The sequence below is a fragment of the Setaria viridis genome, chromosome 7 (assembly GCF_005286985.2).
Source record: "Setaria viridis chromosome 7, Setaria_viridis_v4.0, whole genome shotgun sequence".
NCBI lineage: Eukaryota > Viridiplantae > Streptophyta > Magnoliopsida > Poales > Poaceae > Setaria > Setaria viridis.
Genome location: NC_048269.2, coordinates 27606226 through 27628524, shown reverse-complemented (window position 1 = coordinate 27628524; position 22299 = coordinate 27606226). Strand labels below are relative to the sequence as shown.

Below are 22299 nucleotides of genomic sequence, written 5' to 3'. Positions count from 1 at the left end.
AGGCCGGCTCACGGCGTGGCGAATTGATGAGGATTCGCAGGGAAGGACTGTGGTCGGTGATGGCGCCTCGCTCGCTGACTGCCCAGCGCCCTAGCCCACCGCTACTTGGCTTTGGCGTCCGCTGCCTAAAGCGACCAACGAACCGACCCCAAAAAGGCTGCCCCGTTTCGCGTCATCTGCCCCGGCTTTCTCTGTTTGGGGTAATGGGGTGGTTGGGGGAGGCAAGTTGCTTTCACTGTAACGCAGGCCGGGGTGTCACACTGTCACCGGTGGTCACCCACAGTGACTGAGTCAAACTTGTTGAACAAAAGTCAAATGCGACCATGCCATGTGGGGCCGGGGCCCATGCGAGCATGGGAACAAGGCCAGGCCAGTCTTGAAAGAACCGAGCTGATTTTTTTTTTCAATGGATCGGGCCGAGTTACTTACAAGGCTGACTCGCTCGGCCCGCATAATATAAAAAGTTGCGCAAGATTTGGGCCCAGCCGTTCGCGTTTCTTCCGCGGCCCAAGACGGCTAGTGGAGGAGCAACGTTATACGTGTCGCACTGTCGAAAGCGTAAACTTTTGCTTCGATGCCACTTGAAGGCGGAAAAGACTGTTCTCACCAACCCTGTTGGCCTGCCTGCCTGCTCGCCCCCGCCCCGCTCTACTCTATCCCTCGCAACGCCAACCCCGATGCTCGCCTCCACCGCCGCCTCCCTCCGGCCGCCCCTCCGCCGCTTACGCGGCGGCGGCGCGTACCCCTCGGGCGCCTCCCGTGGAGGCATCTGCGGGGCTAACCCTCTCTTCCCCAGGCCCAGGCGGCGGGCGCTGGCATGCCGCGCGGACCTGCAGCAGGACGCGCCGTTCGCGGCCGCCATCGGCGCCTGCGTGCTCGCCTCGCTCGTGCTGCCCCCTCCCACGCCCCGCGGGGAGGCGCGCGAAGAGGTGGAGGAGGACGGGGATTTCGGCGCCACGGACACGAGGATGGGCGTGATGGGGATCATCTCCTTCCTGCCTTACTTCAACTGGCTGGTGAGCGGGACCCAAAGGGTTTGCTACTCCTCCTCTCCGTTGTTGTTTTGATTTGATGGGATTTTTGGTGTTTTCCTCGTGCGACTAGAGTTGGATCTTTGCGTGGCTGGACAGCGGGAGGCGGAGGTATCTCGTCTATGCTGCCGTCTACTTGGCTCCTTACCTCAGGTGGTTTGTAATTCTGAATCCTGAGATACCGAATTGTGTTGCCTTTGTTATGCTTTGGATCAATTTATCTTGTGTTCTATATTGGTGTACTTTGGAGTATGGACTTTCTTTTGTAAAGCTTGTATAGCTTTTACATCTCTGTATGGCCAGCTGCCTGTGACTCTTCGCTGCTGTGAATAACTTTTGCTGTGAAAATACATATATGTGCTATTCGAGTTGTAGAATTCACAAAAAGATGATTTTTTTTTGTGTGTTTGAATTGTGCTGCGCTGGCGGCATAAGAAATCAAATTAATGGTTATATTGAACTGTTCTCAAGTTGCATTTCTTGAGGTAACGTAGGCAGCCGAGGAATATGTACTTTATTAACTTCATTAGCGTATACTGCCAGCGCCCCCCCCCCCCCCCCCCCCCCCCCCCCCCCCCTCCCCTGTCGTGCTGTATTTTCAGTAGGCTTTCTGATTCAATCGAGTATTCATTAAAAAATCCTGTTTTTTAATCTCTGTGCTGGAGATTGATAAACTCAGACATTCTTTTTCAGAGCTAACTTATCAATGTCACCTGATGAGAGCTGGTTACCTATTGCTAGCATCTTTATCTGCATTTTACATATTCAGGTCAGTGCATAAGCTTCCTTGTAACCATTCAATGCAAGATGAGTCCTTTTTCCTGAGATGCTTCCTTCCCTTGCAGTTAGAAGCAGGCATCAGGAGTGGTGACATTGAAAGTTTCAACTTAATCGAGAGAGCTTGGAAGCTGGTATTTCCTAGTTCTGTTAAAGAGAAGGATGGTCCCCATGGAAACAGGAGAGACTCAATTGGAATGGTCCGAATCAAGGAACTACACATCTTAGGCTCCTGGAATCTTTGTTCAGCTAAACTTTGATTGTCATGTTTTGTAATTTTTCCAGGGAGATGGACACAATAGGAGAATACCATCAGCGCATGAATCTAGAGAAAGGCTTCGCAATTCAGATATCTTCAAGAGGAAGCTTGACGAGCCCAATGAGGAGAAGCAAAAGAAGTCAGATTGGAACTGAGAATAACAGTGATCCTGTCCTCCTATACTTTCCTGAATCGCCTGAAAATCGTTTGGGGAGATGCATGTATTTGTAGCGAGCTGAACCTACAGCCAAACCTGAAGTGGAGTTGTAGCAGCATGTGGTTTCAAATGGTCCGACGTCGTCTTTCTTCCTTGTTTTGAAATTAGATCTTAATTAGTATAGCTATAGCTTCCAACTTCCATTCCATGGTAGTGTAGAAACAAATTGCCAATCTGGTTTATATAGGTAGGACACATGGTGGTTTTGAAAGTTCCTGATATATCTTTCGTCCACTCATCTGAATGAAAGTTGCATGTACGTTGCAGTGTTTCCGTTTGATTAGTTCCAAGCTGCTGGAAGTGGTGAATTGTAATCGGAACAAAAGCTGTACCTGAGAATGTAGCGAGCCCTACAGTTGATATATTTCACCGGGTAAATTCTGATTGGTATACAAGCATTCAAGCCACAATTCAGCATACGAAATCAAATAACACTGACACAACTGCGGAGTTTCCCGACTTCACCAAATCTCATAAATCATACATGATAGATGATACATGACACAAACTCAATAACAAATACGTGCTGCAATTAACGGTGTTTTCATCGGCTAGATCCTGATGAGTACAGAAACGTAAGGCCGCAAGTAATAAATGAACACGAAATCAAATGACGCGAAGAGACACACCATCAGTGTGTCCAGAAGCTTTAGAGGGTGTTTGGATACTAGGGACTAAACTTTAGCAGTGTTACATCGGATGTTCGGATGCTAATTAGGAGGACTAAATATGAGTTAATTATAAAACTAATTGCAGAACCCTGTGCTAATTCGCGAGACAAATCTATTAAGCCTAATCAATCCATCATCAGCAAATGGTTACTGTAGGACCATATTGTCAAATCATGGACTAACTAGGCTTAATAGATTCGTCTCGCAAATTAGACCCAATCTGTGCAATTAGATTTGTAATTAGACTATGTTTAATACTTCTAATTAGCATTCAAACATCCGATATGACAGGTGCTAAACTTAGTAGGAGTATCCAAACGGAGCCTAATTAGTTTGTGTATTGCAGTTGCAGGAGGCGTCTCAGATTCAGATGAGAGGAACCAGCCGAATAATGTTGAAGGCCTTCACTGTTCATCATCGATCTCTGTGCTGATCAATGAGATTTAGCATCAGCGAAAAATACAGTGATGGAAGCCCTTTTTCCTGACGAATGAGATTTGACATCAGTCACTATTTTGAGCATGTCACTACAGATATTAGAATTTTAAATTTTAACTTCTAGTTTCGCCCACCAAATCTCATGCCATACAGTACACGAACTCAGGAACAGATAGCAACTGCAGTTAATGGTGATCTCATCAGCTAAATCCTGATGGGTACAGAAACATTCATGCTGAAATTAACAATACGAAATCAAACAACACGAGACACAACCGCAGTGTGTCTACTCATTCCGATTCCACCCACCCAACGAATCGAATTCGAACCCCTTCATCATCATGATTACAACACCAGCGTTGTTCCTCCATCACAATTCGCTCAAGACTTCCTGAAGCTGGTGGCAATGGGCACGATGACGAGGAGGACGAGGATCAGCAGGATGATGATGCCGATGCAGAGCCACTTGCGGCTGCCCCGCTGGTACTCCCTGGCCTTGCCCAGCTCCTTGTTGCCGCCCTGCACGTAATGGGAGGCGTTGGCGACGTGGCTCTCGATGTCGTCGAGCTTCTCCCCCTGCGTCTCCACCATGACGGCCATGTCGAGGAACACCTGGTGGAGCTCCAGGAGGCTGCGCTCCACCTCGCGCGCCGCGTCGTGGCGGTCCTGGATCTCGTGCACCGCGGCGAGCACGGCGCCCTTGCCTTGCTCCGCGACGGCGGCGCCCAGGAGCTCCTCGCCGCGGCCGTCGGAGATGATGCGCTCGATCACCTCCTCCTCGGGGACCTCCCCGGTGAGCGTGTAGTAGCGGCGCTCCACGGTCTCCTTGTACTCGGACATCATCCGCTGCCGCAGCGCCTGGAAGTCGAGCATGAGGTCCTTGAGCTTCTTCCGGAGCCCCGCGGTGACGGCGGTGCGCGTGCGGTCCAGCGGCGTGCCCTCGCGGGACCCCGCCGAGAGCCTCCGCTGCGCGGCGTTGGCGCGGTCGAGGGACTCGAGCCTGGCACGGATGTCGCGGGCGCGGCGGAGCACGGCGACGATGTCGGCGTTGACGCGGCCGCGGTGCGCGCGGAGGGCGTCGGCCTGGTGCAGCGACTTGCCCTCCTCGTTGGCGGCGTGGAGGCGGTCGAGCGCGTCACGGATGGCCGCCATCTCCGCCTTCACCGCCTCCGCCTCCTGGAAGAACCCACGAAGGCGCTCGTCCGTGACGCCGCCGGCGCCCGACTCCGGGAGCTCGATCCCGTCGCCGCCCGCCTCCACGTCTTTCATCGCCGCCTTCTTCAGGTCGACGTAGTTCATGAAGGATTTGGTCATGAGGTCGTTCATGGCGCCGATCTCTGAATTGCCTCTCCTCGCTCGCTCTAAGGGGATTTCGCGGTGGGAGAAACGGATCGGCGGGGAAGTGGAAGAGCGGTTGGGGAAGGCTTTAAACTCGCATCAACGTGGAGCGGGGCCGCGGGATAGAGCCGTTGGGCGATGGCCCGGGAATCGGGAGGGAGCAGGGCAAAGCGAGCTCGCAGAGTATGTCCGAGAGCTTAGGGGTTGTTCGGATATGTCATATTGGATATTGTACGTTCGGACGTTAATTAAAACTAATTGCAGAATCATGAGTTAACTCGCGAGACGAATCTATTAAACCTAATTAATTCATCATTAGCAAATAGTTACTGTAGTACCACATTATCAAATCATGTACTAATTAAGCTTAATAGATTCATCTTCCGAATTAGACTCCATCTATGCAATTAGTTTTGTAATTAGCCTATGTTTAATACTTCTAATTAGTATCAAATATCCAATATGGCAGGTGCTAAACTTTAGCGGGTGGTATCCAAACACCCCTCCGATAGTCATCCCAATAGCATTCCTTCTATCTTTTACCGCTCCAACAACAAAATCTCCAGTTCTCGGTTCTCTGTACCAGCCCTTTAGAGAGCCATACAGCCTCTCCATTGTTGGAGAGCGAGATCAACGATTTTAGAGAGTCAAAATTTTATAAAGCGGTTTTAGATGAGAATTTTCCCTCGGATTCTCTAAAAATGGAGATGAAGAGCTAAATAGAGGTACTCTTGGAGATGCTCTCACAGAGTCACAGTCTCTTATTTATCCCAAGATTAATAACTACTCCTTAAAACAAGTCAACCAAAAATATAAATAAATAGATTGCCAGTATAATTTTATTATATATTAGGTAGATCAAATCTTCTTTTTATATTGCAGTAAGTCTAACTTAGTGTATAAATCAAGATTTTGTCTTAGTGTGTAAGTCAAGTATTTGTCTTAATGTGTAAATTAAAAATTATCTTTATGAGTCCTGTACTATATAAAAAGAGGTAGTGCATCAAACGAAGAGTGAGAGAGAGGGAAAGGCAATGTAGAGAGTGGTAGTGAGTAGAAGTGAGGAAATGAATTAGAGTCACCACAACCAACACTTCGAACTTGCAAAGTGTGAGTGACCTACTTTTTTTATTTTTTTAAATAGGACAACTTATATTACTTCAACATTAAACCATTATAATCAGTTCTAAAGTTGCCCATGTGCAACTCGGAACACCTTTAGAAATAAAATCAGAAGACAGCTCTCGCCTACCTATCTAACCCAACACATGATCATCTCATTTGCGCTATGGTGGCAAAAAGAAACTCTAAAATACTAGAACATACACAAGATTCTTTTAACTCCTTCAGTGATAAAACAACTGGAAGAAAGATTTGGAGAAGTAACTTTAAATGCATTTCCTAGACAATCTGATTCCAACCACACATGGCCTTGGAAGACAAAAAGAGCACAGCAGATTTCTATCAAAGTTCAGCAGATTTGCAGAGCCGATCACTGGACCAATCAAAGAAAATAACTTCACCCAAATGATCTCTAACAATGAAGCCAAGCTCAGTATATCTGGTGATGAGATCAAAACCAGCATCCACATTAAATTTAATCTAACTAGGGGAGGAGTCTATCCAATGAGATATTTTTTAGGACTTATTCATACTGCCTAGGTGGGTCTTATAACCTACTTTTTTTTACACGAGTTAGATGTGACTCGTAACCCCATCCAAACTATGAAACACGATGACATGTATTAGTTGGATCTAGACTCATCTGATCTACCATAGAGATCCTCCCTGCTTCACCCTCACATGGGATTGCAAGATTGCCCGAGTTTTCGTATCCGGAGGACATCGGCGTACTGGTAATTTACGCCTTCCGATCCCGGCGGTTCGGACGTTCAGTTTCGTGCACGTTGTGCCGAAGTGCCGAGGAAAGGCTTCGCAAGTCGCAATCGCCCGCGCTGGTGCGCCACGGACCAATGAGGCAGTGACGTCTCTCTCCCAGTCTCCCGGCCCGCCGGCCGGCATGGCCATGCCACCACGCAAAGCCCTGATGATGAGCGCGCCCTCCGCGGGGCGCCCAAGCGGCCTCCCGAGGCACGCACTTTGGAGATCCGCTGCCGCGCTCGTCCTCGCCACCCTCGTGGCGCTGCCCTTCGCGGTTCTGTACCGCGCCGCCGTCTCGCCTTCGCTGGGGGCCTCCTGGCGGTGGCAGACCTCGCTACCCTCGGCCGTCTCATCCGAGGAGGAGGAGGGCGACGATCTGGTGAGCCCGCCTCCTTCCTGCTTCAATTAGTGGCTTCGATTTTGCCATTTCGTTGCGAGTTTGGTAAACTTGCACTGTGGCGTTGGTTCCGGGACTCGAATTGGGCTGAGAATTGGCAATCCACTATTCTGTATGATAGAGGGTTCTAGTGCATTACGACATGCAGGGTGCAATCCGTTGATTAATTGCGCAATTAGAGTTCGTGGTTGTGTCATATGTTTGTTGCCTTTGAGGATTTACTTTGGATGAAGCAACTGATTACTGAATGAAACCCGTTGGCCGTGGTTTTAGATGTGCTGAGACAGACTTAAGAAGTTTAGATGAGAATGATTGTTTTTTTGGAATACTTATCTTCTTAAAGAAATAATGAAGACTAGAACACAACCAAAATTTATCCAACTGCAACGAATTTGTTGTCTCATCTGCTTGTTTTTCCCTGCACTGCGTAAAATTTATCCAACTGCAACAAAATTTTTGTCTCTTCTTTTCTTGGAACATTTTGTTTTTATGCTAGTCATTTTTTTGTTATTTCTCCCCATAATGATTGCGGTGTTTTCCCAACTTTGGAGTGCGAAGCGCCGATGCCAAACAATTTAGCTATGGCATTGCTGTGAAGCTTACGTGTTATAATTATGTATGGCTTTCAGTTAATCACAAATGGTTATTGGTTGTTCACATGGAATTATGGAAATGCTGATTATGATGGCAAATGAAATGGTGAACTAGGCTTAAGAACTTAATAAGTAGTGATGATGCTAAAATCTTTGCCTTGTCTCAGTATTCAATGCAATATCTGGTTCAATTTTAGCGTCTGCTCTATACTTCTATGCCCCTCCTGCTCTCAGAAAATCAGTTGTGTTTTAGTTTTTATTCATTGTCCTACAATTATATTAATATAATGATCTTTTTAGGACACTGAAGATCTCAAACTTGAGCGAGTCCTAAAGAAGGCTTCAATGGGAGATAATACAGTTATGTTGACTACACTTAATGCTGCATGGGCTTCTCCTGGTTCAGTGATAGATCTTTTCATCGACAGCTTTCATTCTGGTGTTAGAACAAGTTTGCTGTTGAAACACCTTGTTATTGTAGCATTTGATTGGAATGCATACGAGCAATGTGTCAAAATCCATTCCTATTGCTTTGCTCTGGGAACTGAGGGTGTGGATTTCTCCGAAGAGAAAAGGTTTCTTACTTCTGGATATCTGGAGATGATGTGGAGAAGGCCAGATTTCTTGCGGCTGGTTCTTGAAAAAGGTTACAACTTCATATTCTCGGTAAATTCGTAATACATTAACTTACTTTGATAAATAGTTATTCACCTTTTGCAATTGAGAAAGAATCAGGTGTCATTTGTTTGTGAAACTTGATTACATGAGGTATCAATAATGAAACGAAAGTAATTTTGTAGTCTTATTTATCTTTCTTTTTCAATGAAATCTAGGATGCAGACATAATGTGGTTTCGCAATCCGTTCCCACATTTCTATCCTGATGTAGACTTTCAGATTGCATGTGACCACTACGTCGGCAACGCAACTGACTTGAGAAACATTGCTAATGGAGGCTTCAGCTATGTGAAATCAAATGAACGAAACATAGAGTTTTACAGTTTCTGGTATTCATCACGACTGAGGTATCCTGGCTATCATGACCAGGATGTATTCAATGCTATAAAGCATGATCCTTACATTGTAGGCATTGGATTGACAATTAAGTTTCTAAGTACAAAGTACTTTGGAGGATTCTGTGAACCAAGCAGAGATCTGAATGAAGTCTGCAGTCTGCACTATGCATGCTAATTGTTGCATTGGGTTGAGAAGCAAGATTCATGATCTGAGGATTATGATGGAGGACTGGAGGAGTTATTTGCCCTTGCCTCCAAATTTAAAAAGATTGTGGACATCAGCTTGGAGGGTGTCACAAAATTGCAGGTATGGTAATCTATATCCTACATTGAGTTCAGACGGTAATGATTTTCAGCTGGTTTATGGCATGCTGTTCTTGTTGTATCTTGTGTATAATCATCTTAATTATTTACGTTGCAGTCTTTTGTCATCACACCGATAAACCATGCTGAGGATCAAGAAAAGGAAGCGATATCACTCGTTCCATGTATTTTGATTGAAGAATTAGTTCAAAGGTTGACTCCTAACCTTTTTAGCATATAGTTTTTCCTTTTGCCAACTTCGGCATGATAATTTCATTTCTACCTACAGTATGACTCATGACTACTTAATTAGTAATAGGTTACAATGTTAATTGCTGACCTGGATGATAAGTTTCAATCATTTAAGAATAAAGCTAATTTATTTACGTGAATCCTCGAACTCTGATTCTTTGAGAAGAACTGATAATTCTGCAAATGAGTTGCACCTCTTGATGCTATGCTTCTCATCGGAGAAAAGAAGACTCAGCTGTCAGTTGTCCTTTTTGCTTCTAATGTTTTACCTGGATGTTCAGTCAAGCATAGTAACCCGAGCTTTCGATTGCATCAATTTGGATGGATGGCTCGGTTGCATAGGTACAGATGCAATCATGCAATTGCTCTTACCTGGATGAGCAGGATGTCTGCTTCAATATACTTCTCTGAAAACATGGAAGGAACTTGCCATTTTCTTTTCGCATGTTCTAGCTTGAAGCGGTAGACGGAAAGATGTCTAAAAGATGGATGGACAGAAAAAAATACCATATTGTCATTTTCCAAGTGGATAAAATGCTCTGAATTTCATTCACACTAATCCACACTTAGCTTGGCAACAGTCACCACATTTGTGAATTGCTCGATTACTGCTGCTTCTCTTGTCCCAAGTTCAGTAGGCAAGGCCGCCGTGCGTTGGCAAATCACTAGACGGGCCGTTATGGGCCGCAATTAGGCCACTTCATGGGCCGGACTGATAAGACATTCTGCACACTTGGCCACACAAGGTCTGGTTCGCCCGTAAGCCTAAACCCCAGAATCCTTCTTCCCCCGAGTCTCCAACCTCGCGCCGCCGCCTCCCACGCCTCCCGCCATGGCGAAATCGTCGTCGGCCGCGGCGACCGCGTCTGCCACTAAGAAGCGGCGTTCTAGAGGTGGAGCTCTAACCCTAGATGAGGTGAAGACGCTGGGCCGCGAGCTCCTCTCCTCGCGGGCCCACCTCAACCACGCCCCCGCCCTCCTCGCGCTCCTCTCCCCCTCCGCGCCGCTCGACCTCGCCCTCGAGGCGCTCATCTCGCTCCAGTCCTTCTTCGTCCCGCTCATCCCCTCTATTCCATCCGCCTCTGCGGCAGTCACCGCGGGGCATGCGGGCAGCGACCCCGAGCTCGTGTTCGGGGCCTGGCTGCGTCAGCGGTTCGATGAACTCGTTGCCGCGCTGGTCGAGCTAAGCGTGTCGCCGCACAGCGATGACGCGATCAGGGTGAGTTTTGAAGTTGTTGTTATTAGCATATTATCTGGTGTGTGTCGAGGAATTAGATGAACTGGCAATTTGGCTTACCTTTTTTGCGCTGTAGGATGTAGCACTGGATGCTCTCATGGATTTTGTGAAGCTGGGAAAGGACGGGAAGTTCCAGTCGGCAATTTACCACAAGTTTCTCCATGCTGTGGTGAGTTTCTATTGTCTTATGGTTATGGCATTTACAGCTGTTTGGTTTTAGCCTTTGAAATGCATAGGTTTCCCGTATTATCGATGAGATTGCTGTGTGTAAGAACTGAGCTCCTTTATTGTTAACTTATATTTGTTTCTGCTCAAGTAATGCTCTGCCTGCAGCCAGGATTAGTGACTGAGTGTCAGCGTTTGATCTTATGCGTTCCCTTTTTCTGCAGGTTCATGCTGTTGATTCCGTTGATCCTTTGTTAGAGTTGCTTGGATCGAAGTACTTCAAATACACTGATGTTTGGTAAGTTGTGAGCATACTTTCAATATATTACTTGAATTTTCTCAAGATGTGCTTATTTCCACACACTTGCTCCTGCAGTTACTTTACTTACTCTAGCGCAGACAAGATTGCCAACAGTCTGGGCAGTAAAACCACTGGTACTCCCTCAGTCCTCGTTTGATCAAAGTACTTGCATAGTTCGGCATCTCTACTAGTTCGTTACCTTTTTGTTGTTCTGTTCAGACTCTGGAAAGGATGCCTTGCAGAATGGAAGCGATGGATCAGAAAACAAGTATGCTTTCTTTTACATGATACATATCCTAAACCTTATTGGTTTGATACTTGCAAAAATAACTTCAGTGATTCTCACACACTCAAACTCACCATGACGTCACATAAACCTGCATTTATGTGCCATATCTAATGTTGTATTACAAACACATGTACAACAAATTCAGCTCATGCTTCCTTTTGAAAGAACATGGGTAGGCAAGTCTTGTGTTTAGGTGTTAATGTTTCAGTTCTAATTTCCTGGTTTTAGGCAATTAACATGTCCGGACAAAGTATGTTGATTTGTTGCTTGTATTTCATTCTGGACTTCTGCATTCAAGTCATTTATAGGAAGCTGTAAGTCATAGTTTTTAGCCCTGGAATGTCAATCTGTAGCTTATGATCATTGATGTGGATCATGTACAACATAACTGCGCATTGTCCACAGACCCATACAACCCCCCATACAACCCGTAATATGTGACTGTTGCTCCATTGACGCCTTCGATCATATTCTTTGGTTTATAGTTTTTGTCTTATTGTGCTCTTCTCTTTGCTTAACAGATGTGCTATTTTTATACACAATATATACAATCTCTTGGTTCGTGTTCCTGTGATGGATTATCAAAAGGAATCAACATTTGAAATGTGGAGTACTGTTGGTGAGTATTTCTTAGTCTCAACTTCCTCTCATCTACAATAGTATTTCATGTATTTTTTTGTACCTAGAAAATTACTCTCATTTACATTATTCTATGGCTTGAAAATTATGTTTGTATGTGTTCGTGCATGTATGCACTAAGTTGTGATTAGTGTTCTTACACTTGGCTTTTGAAGGTCTTTCATCTAAAGGAGAAAAAGACTCTTCTAAGGTACTTCATATATACTTCAGAAAGTAAAGTGACATTTAAGCTCAAAATTTCTTGGTATTAAGTGTTAGAATTCTGTAGGACTCTTCTTCTTCTTACATCAAGAAAAAACTAAAATTGAAGTTCACCAAAGCATGGCTGTCCTTTCTCAAGTTACCATTACCACTTGATGTGTACAAGGAGGTAAAGCTGTTCTCTTCCAGTATATTATTGTCTACTTTTGTTCATCTAAGTTAACACCACTTCATTGTTGGCAATGATTTCCTGCCTTGAGTATGTTTTTCTTACTTGCAGGTCCTTGCTTCAATTCATCAAAATGTCATTCCTTCAATGTCAAACCCTGCCATTTTATGGTAGGTTGTGGGATTTCTGTATTGTTTACGTATCAATTCAACATTTCACTGACAGAAATCTTGTAACCTGTATAATTTTTTTTCTGCCACAGCGATTTCTTGACTAGATCATATGACATTGGTGGTGTTATCAGCGTGATGGCCTTAAGTGGCCTTTTCATTCTTATGACACAACACGGTCTGGAATATCCAAAGTTCTATGAAAAGCTTTATGCACTACTGACTCCTGCTGTTTTTATGGCAAAACACCGGTCAGTGTTCTTGCAAGTAAGTGGAAAAAGGGTGACCTTCCTCATTATGGTTCCTATTCAAGTATGGTAGATCACATTTCTTATGACAAATCAACTTCTGTGGACTGAAAAGGGTCATAAAGTTCCACTCTAATGTGAAGATGTTGTATCAAGGTCTTAAAATGACTGGAGCCACAGAGCACCGCATTCATGCTCATACCCAGTAATAAGAATGCCAGCTTAGGCTGTAACTATTTTCAGGTGGAACAATGATGAAATATACATCTTAATGTGGACTTTAGCAGCAGGCATAAATAATTATACATACCCAGCGATAAGATTGCCAGCTTAGGCTGTAACTATTTTCAGGTGGAACAATGATGAGATGTACCATCTTAATGTGGACTTTAGCAGCAGGCATATATAATTATCCATGCGCAAGTAACCTACAACTGTGGTAGACTAAACTAGTAGTTTATTAGTTAATCCTGATGCTTGACAAACCTGACAAAGACCTTGGATTTTGTGTCCGTTGCGGCATTGCTGCTCTAGTTGTGGACAAGGCTTATGATGGGCGGGGAGCAAAGAGAAAGGCACCCATGATTTTGTGCTATGAATTTACCATATGACTAGACCAATCACATAGAAACATACAAGTTATCCATAATACATGCCACTGAATCTTAAAATAGAGTTCGTTTATTCTCTTTGTAAGTATTGTTATCTTATTCTTACCTTTATAGTTTTGGCTATCATGCTTACCTTTGACTTGTTTTCTTGCAGCTTCTTGACACATGCCTGAAATCTTCTTATCTTCCTGCATATCTTGCTGCTGCATTTGCAAAAAGATTGAGCAGACTTGCTCTTTCAGTTCCACCAGCTGGAGCTCTTATTATTATTGCTTTAATTCATAATCTGCTGCGGAGACATCCCTCAATTAATTTTTTGGTCCATTGGGTATGTTAACTTCTAGACCCTTCTATAGTTGTACTGCATGTGTCTGATCCCTATTGATTCCGGTGTGCATACACCACTGTGACCTTAATATTCAAACTGCAGCCCTGCAAGTATTTTGTTGCCCCATAAGTTAATCCCAATGCTATGGATTTTCTTCCAGGAAGTGGATGAAAATGACAGCAATGCAAGAGAAGCTAGTCAGCCTAAGAAGATCGGTGCTGATCCTTTCAACAATGATGAGGCAGACCCTGCAAAGTCTGGTGCAATGCGTATGTATTTAATCATATCGAACATGTGTTGCCTCATCTTTTCTTTCTTCAGTTCTTTCCTTTGCGATCCTAAATGACAAGCAATCACCTGAAAAATCATTCTATGAGCTCCAGTTACGCTTCTATCGATCTCAAAGCGTGTCGTTTTTTAAGATAACCAGCTTGATGGCTAGATGAAGGAGCGACACTGAAACAGGAAGCGATAGAACTCTGAAATAGAAAGCAGAAGAGCTATATGCATGAATTCACATCTTTCTTTCTTTCTTTCTTTCTTTCTCTTTCTTTCTTTCTTCTTTCTTTTTTTTTTGTGGCATCCTTTTTGTAGTATACTGACACAGTGACACCTAATAAACCTACCATGAAGAGTACCTATAGAACCTATAGTTTTCTTAAAAGAAGAAATATAACTTGGCTCATATGGTGGTGATGTATTTTTTTTGTCTTTTCTTCCTTTATTTTAAAAGGAGAATGTATAGAGGAAGCATGTTGGTGCTTATAGTTTTATCTATACTATACTTCTACCTTTAGTATTTGTATTTTTAATGGTACACCTGCTATAAATTCCTTACTCTAGACCCCACCTGGCACGGGAGCTTTCAACTGGGTATGTCTTGTTTTTGCTATAAAATATCCGAGTTTTCATGAGGTGTCAAGGTTCGTTTCTTTGATGCATATCGTAAGGTGCCATCAACTAATACTGCAATCAGTGGACAGCTGAAAAACTGGTGGGAACTTAAATGAAATGATCCTTGACTGACGCTATCTTGTTGTAATGGCATTTTTGGACCCAACTAAATGACTATTGTACGTCATGGTTTAGGAGCAGTGGTGAGATAATGACAATTATCCCATTTTCTCTTCTTCTAAACTACAGTCTAAAGCTACATCCATAGCAAGTAGTCTTGTGGATGCACCTGCACCTGCAAGTTGATATGCTAGTGCGTCTACATACTTGTGTCTAAAACACACTCTTTTCTAATGATACTTTTTGTGAATTGATTCCTGTGTATCATGCTACAGGAAGTTCTTTGTGGGAAATAGACACGCTCCGGCATCATTACTCTCCTGCAGTTTCTAGGTAACAGGAAGGCAACCTGCTGTCTTGATTTCTATGCAGTTTCCTTTGTTGTTGGCTCATTTTCTTGAGGTACTCTCAGATTTGTTGCATCACTTGAGGAGGATCTCACTGTCAGGGCCAAAACTACTGAGATGAAAATAACGGACTTTAGTTCAGGCTCCTATGCTACAGTTTTTAGAGATGAGGTATGCCTTCACTACCTTCAACCACAAGCACTGGATGTTTGGGTGCATATCTACTTTCTACTAATGTATTATGGATGAGGTACATATGCACATTTCACTGTACCATGAAGTAAGTTACTCGTCCCATCTATTGGGCTCAAAGGGAATGTCTGGGTTTAGTTTGGGACATAGCAATATTTAGGCGCTTTAGCGAAAATTGCAGCAGTAATCAGTTCCTTATCAAACACGTAGAGGCGAAAGAATTATGGCCCCTGCCATTAGTATGCAACGGTAGTGGATATATGACTGCCTGGTTCATGAACTAATATGGAAATCACCTGATGATGTGCCTGATAGTTTGAACTGTATCCACCAGAACCATCTCTTGTCCTTTGTTTAACTTGTCTTTGTAGAAAACTTCAAGCCAGAGCTGAACTTCCATATTATCTGTTGCCGTTTGAGTGTCCATTGTTAATTATCACTAGAAATTTCCCAGAAAAATCACAAATCTTGAATTTTGAATTGTAGGTACGGCGACGGATAAAACAGGTTCCCCTTGCATTCTACAGAACCACACCAACTTCGTTATTTCAAGGATCAGATTTTCCTGGATGGACCTTCGGGGACCCATCCAATAGCACCGTAGCCACTATGGTTGAAGGCAATGAAACTATCGAGACTGTAGGGGCTAGCGACAGCACACCGTCCAAAAGGTTGCGGGTGGAGGCCTGAGAAGGAGATCCTGAGTGATCTCCAACTATTAGGCAGTTGGCTTGTTGGGGATAGCATTGGATTGTTGTGTGCTTCCTATTTGTAGTTTGATTTCCTTAAGTTATCTCTAGGAATCTTCGGGTGTTGTAACATACATCTTGAGCTGAAAGGGAAGTTATTTCTTATGGCAACTAATGTAAGATGTAAGCTTGATTGCCAATTATAGAGTAAATGTCATTTCCGATATGCTCACGTGGTTTTTGACCTCTGCTAACCATTTGGTCCGTATTTAAAACCGGGGGTTGCGATGAGTGCTGCTAGGACAAGGCATGCAAAACAAAAGGAGTACGTTTTGATCCTTTCGTAGAAGTTATTGGTGATCTTGACCCGATGATAAGGGGGTGTTTGGATTTTGGAGCTAAAGTTTAGTCCGTATTATATTGAATATTCGAAGGTTAATTAGGAGGATTAAATATGAGTTATTTATAAAATTAATTACACAGATGGAGGCTAAACGGCAAGACGAATCTATTAAGCCTAATTATTTCATCATTAGCAAATGGTTTATATTGTCAAATCAATGGACTAATTAGATTTGTCTCGCTGTTTAGCCTCCATCTGTGCAATGGGTTTTGTAAATAGTTTATGTTTAATACTTCTAATTAGTATCTAAACATTCGATGTGACAGGGACTAAAATTTAGCTTGGGGATCCAAACACCCCCTAAGAAACTAGGGAATTTAATCAGAGAACGCTGCTGTAGATTTCAACTTCATAGATGTGATGGCTGGCCCAGCATCGTCTTCAATGTCTATTAGAGAGTGTTTGGATATGAGGTGCTAACTTTAGCAGGGTCACATCGGATGTTCGGATACTAATTGGGACTAAATATGAGCTAATTACAAAACTAATTGCACAGATGGAGTCTAATTCGCGAGACGAATCTATTAAGGCTAATTAATCCATCATTAGCAAATGGTTACTGTAGCACCACATTATCAAATCATGGACTAATTAGGCTTAATAGATTCGTCTCGCAAATTAGATTCCATCTGTACAATTAGTTTTATAATTAGACTACATTCAATACTCTTAATTAGTATCAAAACATCTGAGTGTTCCAAACACCCCCTTACTTTTGTCACCAGCGCGCTGCCAGGCTCCACCGATGCTGGTGCTGCTTTCGGCCTTTCCAGGGATGGCATGTGGCTGGCGTTGCCAAGGTACCTGCTCCATCCAATGACCCAAACGCTCATGTTCGATACCCTCAGGTACGGAGTACTAGGCTACTACAAATAGCAGTCTAGCACATGCCCCGTTGGAAACATCTCACTTGTATCTTTGAAATTGAATAGTAACACACCTCAAATCACAGATACTTCTGTACGACGGGATTTTCGACAGGCCTGCGGGCCTGTTTAGTTGCCCGATTTTAATTGTCCAAAATTATTACGCCAGCACTGTAGCATACTGTAGCGTTTCGTTTGTATTTGTAAAATATTTTTCAAATATTGACTAATTAGGTTCAAAAGATTCGTCTCGCAAAGTACAACCAAACTGTGCAATTAGTTTTTTATTTCGTCTACATCCAGTACTCCATGCATGTACCGTAAGTTTGATGTGATGAGAATCTTTTTTTTATATAGTGACAAAGTTGGGATTTTGGGTAACTAAAGAAGGCGTGCATCTAAGTTCTCTACTCCGTGCCTACTCCCAGTCACATGTTCGACATGAGGACCTGAATATTTCTGAAATAAAAAAAATCCGTCTTGCTGACCTGTTTGTTCATGTCAGGTCGGGATTGTGATACCTAGGCAGTAGGCACTCCCAAGTATCTTGCTTTTTTCTGTGCAAACTGGACACTGATGCTGGGAAAATGTTCAGTGCATGGGCTCCAAGAATCTGCCACTGCCCACTGCCATGATAGCCTGACGAATTTAAACATGTATATCGGTGGCGTGCAGCATTCCGGGGCCTTCAGGGTGGTTCTCGTTCACACGGGCCACTGGTCCCTCACATCTATCTCGTGCCATCCGAGAGGAAGCTACTGGCTGCTCCGGAGCCAACTGGCGGTAAGAGGAACCATGCCTCAACTCACAAAAAGAAAACCAAAAGGGGGAGAGGTTCCAGGGGTGGGGCAACTATTTGCGAATCCTGCATGCTCCACGCTTTTGGATTCAACCAGTTGTTATCTCCAAAAACAAGATTTAGTCCCATGTCTGCCTCATAGCTGATCTTCTTGCCCCTCGAGCTCACATAAAGAATTCCGCGGTCAAGCCCATCTCAGCTCATCCTTAGGTTTCTGTTCTAATTTGGCTCGTTATTCTGTTTACTCATGGGCAAATCTTAAGGTGAGAGGTTGCTTCATTTCTGTAGCTCCATAGGGTCGGAATAGCATGTTTTAAATTTTGTTTTGATGGTGTTTTTCTTTGTTTATTTTTACGAAATTCCCCTTCTTATTTCCCACCGGGAGTGCCCATTTCTTTTGCTCTTGAGCCCCAAATTCATATCGCTGCGCGAGGCGATATATCCTCCCCTCATAATTGATATCCATTCCAAAGTTGTAACCTGTGGCTGCAGTTCATCATGTAAATGCCTGAATTTTTCTTGAAGATAGTTTTGAGTCATTGGGTAGTGAAAGTATCTACCTAACAGGCGTCATTCTGAAATTTTCTTTTGGTTCTTCAGCGTATCTGATGTTGAGCTGAAGGATGGACTCCTAAAGAACACCCCATTAATCCTTTGGAATCTGGACTAAACATGAAGTCCATGCTCCATATTTTGGGCATTTTCAGTTGTCTGTGCTATTGCACACTTGCGCAGAATATTTCTGTGGGACCTGATGTTGTGAACATTGGAGCTCTTTTCACATTCGATTCGATTATTGGGAGAGTTGCAAAGGTTGCCATTGCTGCTGCAGTCAATGACATCAACAATGATTCACGTGTTCTCTCGGGCACAAAGCTGGTTGTTCAGATGCAAGATACCAATTCCAGTGGCTTCATTGGCATTGTTCAAGGTACTCCTTCATGTCTCTCTGCCATTTTTATTTGAGCAAGGTCTGTCTACCACTGGACCAATAACACTCACTTTTTGTGACAAAAATACAATCCACATGGTGCCTTACGACTGACTCCTTATCCCTTTGTCTTGCCTAGCCTTGCAATTCATGGAGAAAGATACAGTTGCAATCATCGGCCCCCAATCTTCAGTCGTTGCGCATGTCATATCCCATGTTGCAAATGAACTCCAAGTACCTTTGATGTCTTTTGCTGCAACTGATCCGACTCTCACATCACTTCAGTATCCTTTCTTTGTGCGTACTATCCACAGTGATCAATTTCAAATGGCTTCAGTTGCAGACTTAGTTTATTACTATGGGTGGAAGATGGTGACAGCAGTATATATTGATGACGATTATGGAAGAAATGGCATATCCACCTTAGGCGATGAGCTTGCCAAGAGAAGATTGAAGATCTTGCATAAAGCTGCAATTAGGCCAGGAGCAAAGAAGAGTGAAATAGCTGCTGTACTGGTCAAAGCTGCAATGATGGAGTCCCGGGTTTTTGTATTGCATGCATATGATCACACTGGGCTTGACGTGTTCTCATTAGCGTACAATCTTACCATGACATCCGGTGGATATGTGTGGATTGCTACAGATTGGCTCAGTGCAGCCCTCGATTCTGCCCCGCGTCTTGATAGTGGATTACTGAGCACAATGCAGGGTGTTCTCACATTGCGTCAACACACAGGAAATACCAATAGGAAGAAGACACTAGTTTCTCAATGGAGTACACTTGTTAAGGAGGATAGTGGTGGCAGCAGGTTCTTGCTCAATTCCTATGGCCTTTATGCTTATGATACAGTCTGGATGCTTGCTTATGCGTTGGATGCATTTTTCAATGGTGGTGGAAACATTTCCTTCTCTCCAGACCCCAGACTGCATGCAGTTTCAGGAGGAGCTTTGAATTTGGATGCATTGACCGTCTTTGATGGGGGAATGCTATTACTGGAAAGAATTCGCAAAGTAAATTTCATGGGCGCAACTGGCACTGTAAAACTGGATTCAGATGGTAATCTTATCAATCCTGCGTATGACATTATAAACATAATAGGGTCTGGTCTGCGGACAATTGGTTATTGGTCCAACTACTCTGGGCTGTCCATTGTGTCCCCTGAAACTCTTTACAAGAAACCACCCAATGACACTATTGAAAATCAGAAACTACACACTGCAATCTGGCCAGGTGAGACTATAAAAAGGCCCCGAGGATGGGTATTCGCTAACAATGGAGACGAGCTGAGAATTGGAGTCCCCAATAGGGTAAGTTACCGTCAATTTGTATCAGATGACAATCAGACTGGAATGGTGGGCGGGTTATGTATTGATGTGTTTGCTGCTGCAATAAACCTACTGCAATACCCAGTTGCATATAGGTTTATACCTTTTGGCAATGGCCTTGAGAATCCAAGCTATACACAGCTTATCAATCAAATTGTGACGAATGTAAGTTCTGTTTCTAAAATGAACACTTTATGGTTAATGTGTCACTAAGTCTTGTTATAACAGTCATCCTTTTTCTTATGGCTAGGAATTTGATGCTGTTGTTGGTGATGTAGCTATTGTCACAAATCGGACAAGGCTTGTTGATTTCACCCAACCATATGTCGGGTCCGGGCTTGTCATACTTACCTCTGTTAAGCCGCAGGGCTCCAACGGATGGGCTTTCCTGCAGCCGTTTACCATCAGAATGTGGTTGGTCACAGGAGTGTTCTTTCTGATCGTGGGAACGGTGATTTGGTTGCTCGAGCACAGAATCAATGATGACTTCCGCGGTCCTCCAGTGAAACAGGTTATTACTGTATTCTGGTAAGGTCACCTACTTAAGATCTGTGTAATTTCCGTCACGCTAGGCATCGTTTAGTGTCATTTTTTTTAAAAAAAAAGACGAGTCGGAAGGATAGTCAGATCAATTTCGCTTGCTGCAAGCATTTCTCTGCTTCTTCTGGAACCATCAATTTCGTTTGCATCTTAACATGCTACATTCTCTTTTTGCAGGTTCAGTTTCTCAACTCTGTTCTTTGCCCACAGTAAGTGAAATGCAGCTCTTCACATTTCTGCATACGAATCGAGATGAAAACCTTTCCGAGCAAACTCAAAAGAGTCACTCTGCATCTACTCTTTTTACAGGAGAGGACACCAGGAGCACGCTGGGGCGTTTCGTGATCATCATCTGGCTCTTCGTCGTCCTGATCATTCAGTCCAGCTACACTGCCAACCTGACCTCCATCCTCACCGTGCAGCAGCTCACGTCCCCGATCAGGGGCATCGACAGCTTGATCGCCAGCGACGAGCCCATCGGGTTCCAGGTGGGCTCCTTCGCCGAGAGCTACCTCGTCCACGAGCTCGGCGTGTCCCCGTCGAGGCTCAGGAAGCTCGGCTCCCCGGACGAGTACGAGGCTGCGTTGGAGCTCGGCCCTCGCAAGGGCGGCGTCGTGGCCATCGTCGACGAGCGCCCGTACGTCGAGCTCTTCCTGACCAACCACGACAAGTTCGCGATCGTGGGGGCCGAGTTCACCAAGAGCGGCTGGGGCTTCGTGAGTCGGGCGATTCGCTGAACCTTTTTTTTTTTTTTCTGATGATGATGCAAACGTTTCTGATGATACCATCCATGGCTGAGCACTCGTCTTGTTGGGTCTCTGGGCAGGCGTTCCCGCGGGACTCGCCGCTGGCGGTGGACCTGTCGACGGCGATCCTGGCGCTGTCTGAGAACGGCGACCTGCAGAGGATCCACGACAAGTGGCTGTCGGTGGGGTCGTCGTCGGAGTCCGCCACCACCAACCTGCAGTCGGCCCCGCTGGAGGTGCAGAGCTTCTCGGCGCTGTTCCTCATCTGCGGCGTGGCCTGCGCCGCCGCGCTGGCCATCCACGCCTGCGTGCTCGTCCGCCAGTACTCCCGCCACGTCGCCTCGGCCGCCGACGGCACCGCCATCTCCCGCTCCGGCCACCGCAGCAGCATCCGGTCGTTCCTGTCCTTCGCCGACCACCGGGAGGCGCAGTACCAGAAGGGCCCCAAGGACCCGGCGGCGCTGGGCGCGTCCGGCTCCAGCTGCGGCGTCAGCAGCTTCACGTCGAGCAACGCCAGCATGTCGTCGAGGTAGCTAGCCACGTCACCTCACGCCCGTCGGTTGTGCGCTACTCACGATGGCGATACGGATACTACCCCAGCTAGTACATGTACGAACGCGTATGCCGTAGATGGTCGTGTAGCGGCACTGATTTTTACCGTACCCGGGTGGATTCACGAACGGGTGGGTCCGTCCGGGGAGCGTAGTGAATTTGGATCTCCGTGTGCTGCTGCGGAACTGTAGAGATGTGTGGAAGCAGCGCACATGGGGGGCAGGGCAGCGTCGCGGTCTTTAACATGTCGCACATGTTCGGGGGATTAATGTCGGATCCTAGGCACGTGATTAAGAAAGCTACCAGTGCAGAAGCGGTACAATGCTACTGTACATGAATTTTTACAGTCTTGTAGCCCATCACC

The 22299-nt window shown here is 44.9% G+C and overlaps 3 protein-coding genes and 1 pseudogene across 3 annotated transcripts; 3 read left to right on the top strand and 1 right to left on the bottom strand.

Moving 5' to 3' along the window:
* The first annotated feature begins 615 nt into the window (after positions 1 to 615).
* Positions 616 to 2648, top strand: LOC117862442 (uncharacterized). The gene is made up of 5 exons (XM_034745922.2): positions 616 to 1016; positions 1105 to 1184; positions 1725 to 1800; positions 1877 to 2008; positions 2094 to 2648. The coding sequence occupies exons 1-5, from the start codon at positions 678 to 680 to the stop codon at positions 2220 to 2222; spliced, it is 756 nt and encodes a 251-aa protein (XP_034601813.1). The 5' UTR covers positions 616 to 677; the 3' UTR covers positions 2223 to 2648.
* A 910-nt stretch (positions 2649 to 3558) lies between these two features.
* LOC117862903 (syntaxin-111) lies at positions 3559 to 4919 on the bottom strand. The gene has a single exon (XM_034746453.2). The coding sequence runs from the start codon at positions 4717 to 4719 to the stop codon at positions 3775 to 3777; it is 945 nt and encodes a 314-aa protein (XP_034602344.1). The 5' UTR covers positions 4720 to 4919; the 3' UTR covers positions 3559 to 3774.
* A 1757-nt stretch (positions 4920 to 6676) lies between these two features.
* Positions 6677 to 9312, top strand: LOC117864386 (uncharacterized protein At4g15970-like; annotated as a pseudogene).
* Positions 9313 to 9932: 620 nt separating this feature from the next.
* Positions 9933 to 22281, top strand: LOC117864822 (glutamate receptor 3.1). The gene is made up of 23 exons (XM_072295339.1): positions 9933 to 10391; positions 10486 to 10578; positions 10799 to 10872; positions 10951 to 11009; positions 11095 to 11143; positions 11686 to 11783; positions 11959 to 11993; positions 12072 to 12173; positions 12285 to 12343; positions 12436 to 12610; positions 13357 to 13530; positions 13691 to 13799; positions 14820 to 14877; positions 14957 to 15062; positions 15570 to 15767; positions 15859 to 15955; positions 17717 to 17824; positions 18463 to 18771; positions 18911 to 20262; positions 20348 to 20625; positions 20815 to 20846; positions 20947 to 21353; positions 21464 to 22281. Exons 1-23 carry the CDS (start codon positions 10005 to 10007, stop codon positions 21914 to 21916), a joined length of 4812 nt encoding a protein of 1603 aa, XP_072151440.1. The 5' UTR covers positions 9933 to 10004; the 3' UTR covers positions 21917 to 22281.
* The last annotated feature ends 18 nt before the right edge of the window (positions 22282 to 22299 follow it).

Excerpts from the sequence above, each read along its gene's own strand:
- LOC117864822 (XM_072295339.1), top strand. The coding sequence starts at position 10,005 with ATGGCGAAATCGTCGTCGGCCGCGGCGACCGCGTCTGCCACTAAGAAG. Across the intron at positions 11,144-11,685 it reads AGCGATGGATCAGAAAACAA|ATGTGCTATTTTTATACACA; the intron begins GTATGCTTTCTT and ends TTTGCTTAACAG. Across the intron at positions 11,994-12,071 it reads GAGAAAAAGACTCTTCTAAG|GACTCTTCTTCTTCTTACAT; the intron begins GTACTTCATATA and ends AGAATTCTGTAG.
- LOC117862442 (XM_034745922.2), top strand. The coding sequence starts at position 678 with ATGCTCGCCTCCACCGCCGCCTCCCTCCGGCCGCCCCTCCGCCGCTTA. Across the intron at positions 1,017-1,104 it reads TGCCTTACTTCAACTGGCTG|AGTTGGATCTTTGCGTGGCT; the intron begins GTGAGCGGGACC and ends TCGTGCGACTAG. Across the intron at positions 1,801-1,876 it reads TCTGCATTTTACATATTCAG|TTAGAAGCAGGCATCAGGAG; the intron begins GTCAGTGCATAA and ends CTTCCCTTGCAG.
- LOC117862903 (XM_034746453.2), bottom strand. The coding sequence starts at position 4,719 with ATGAACGACCTCATGACCAAATCCTTCATGAACTACGTCGACCTGAAG.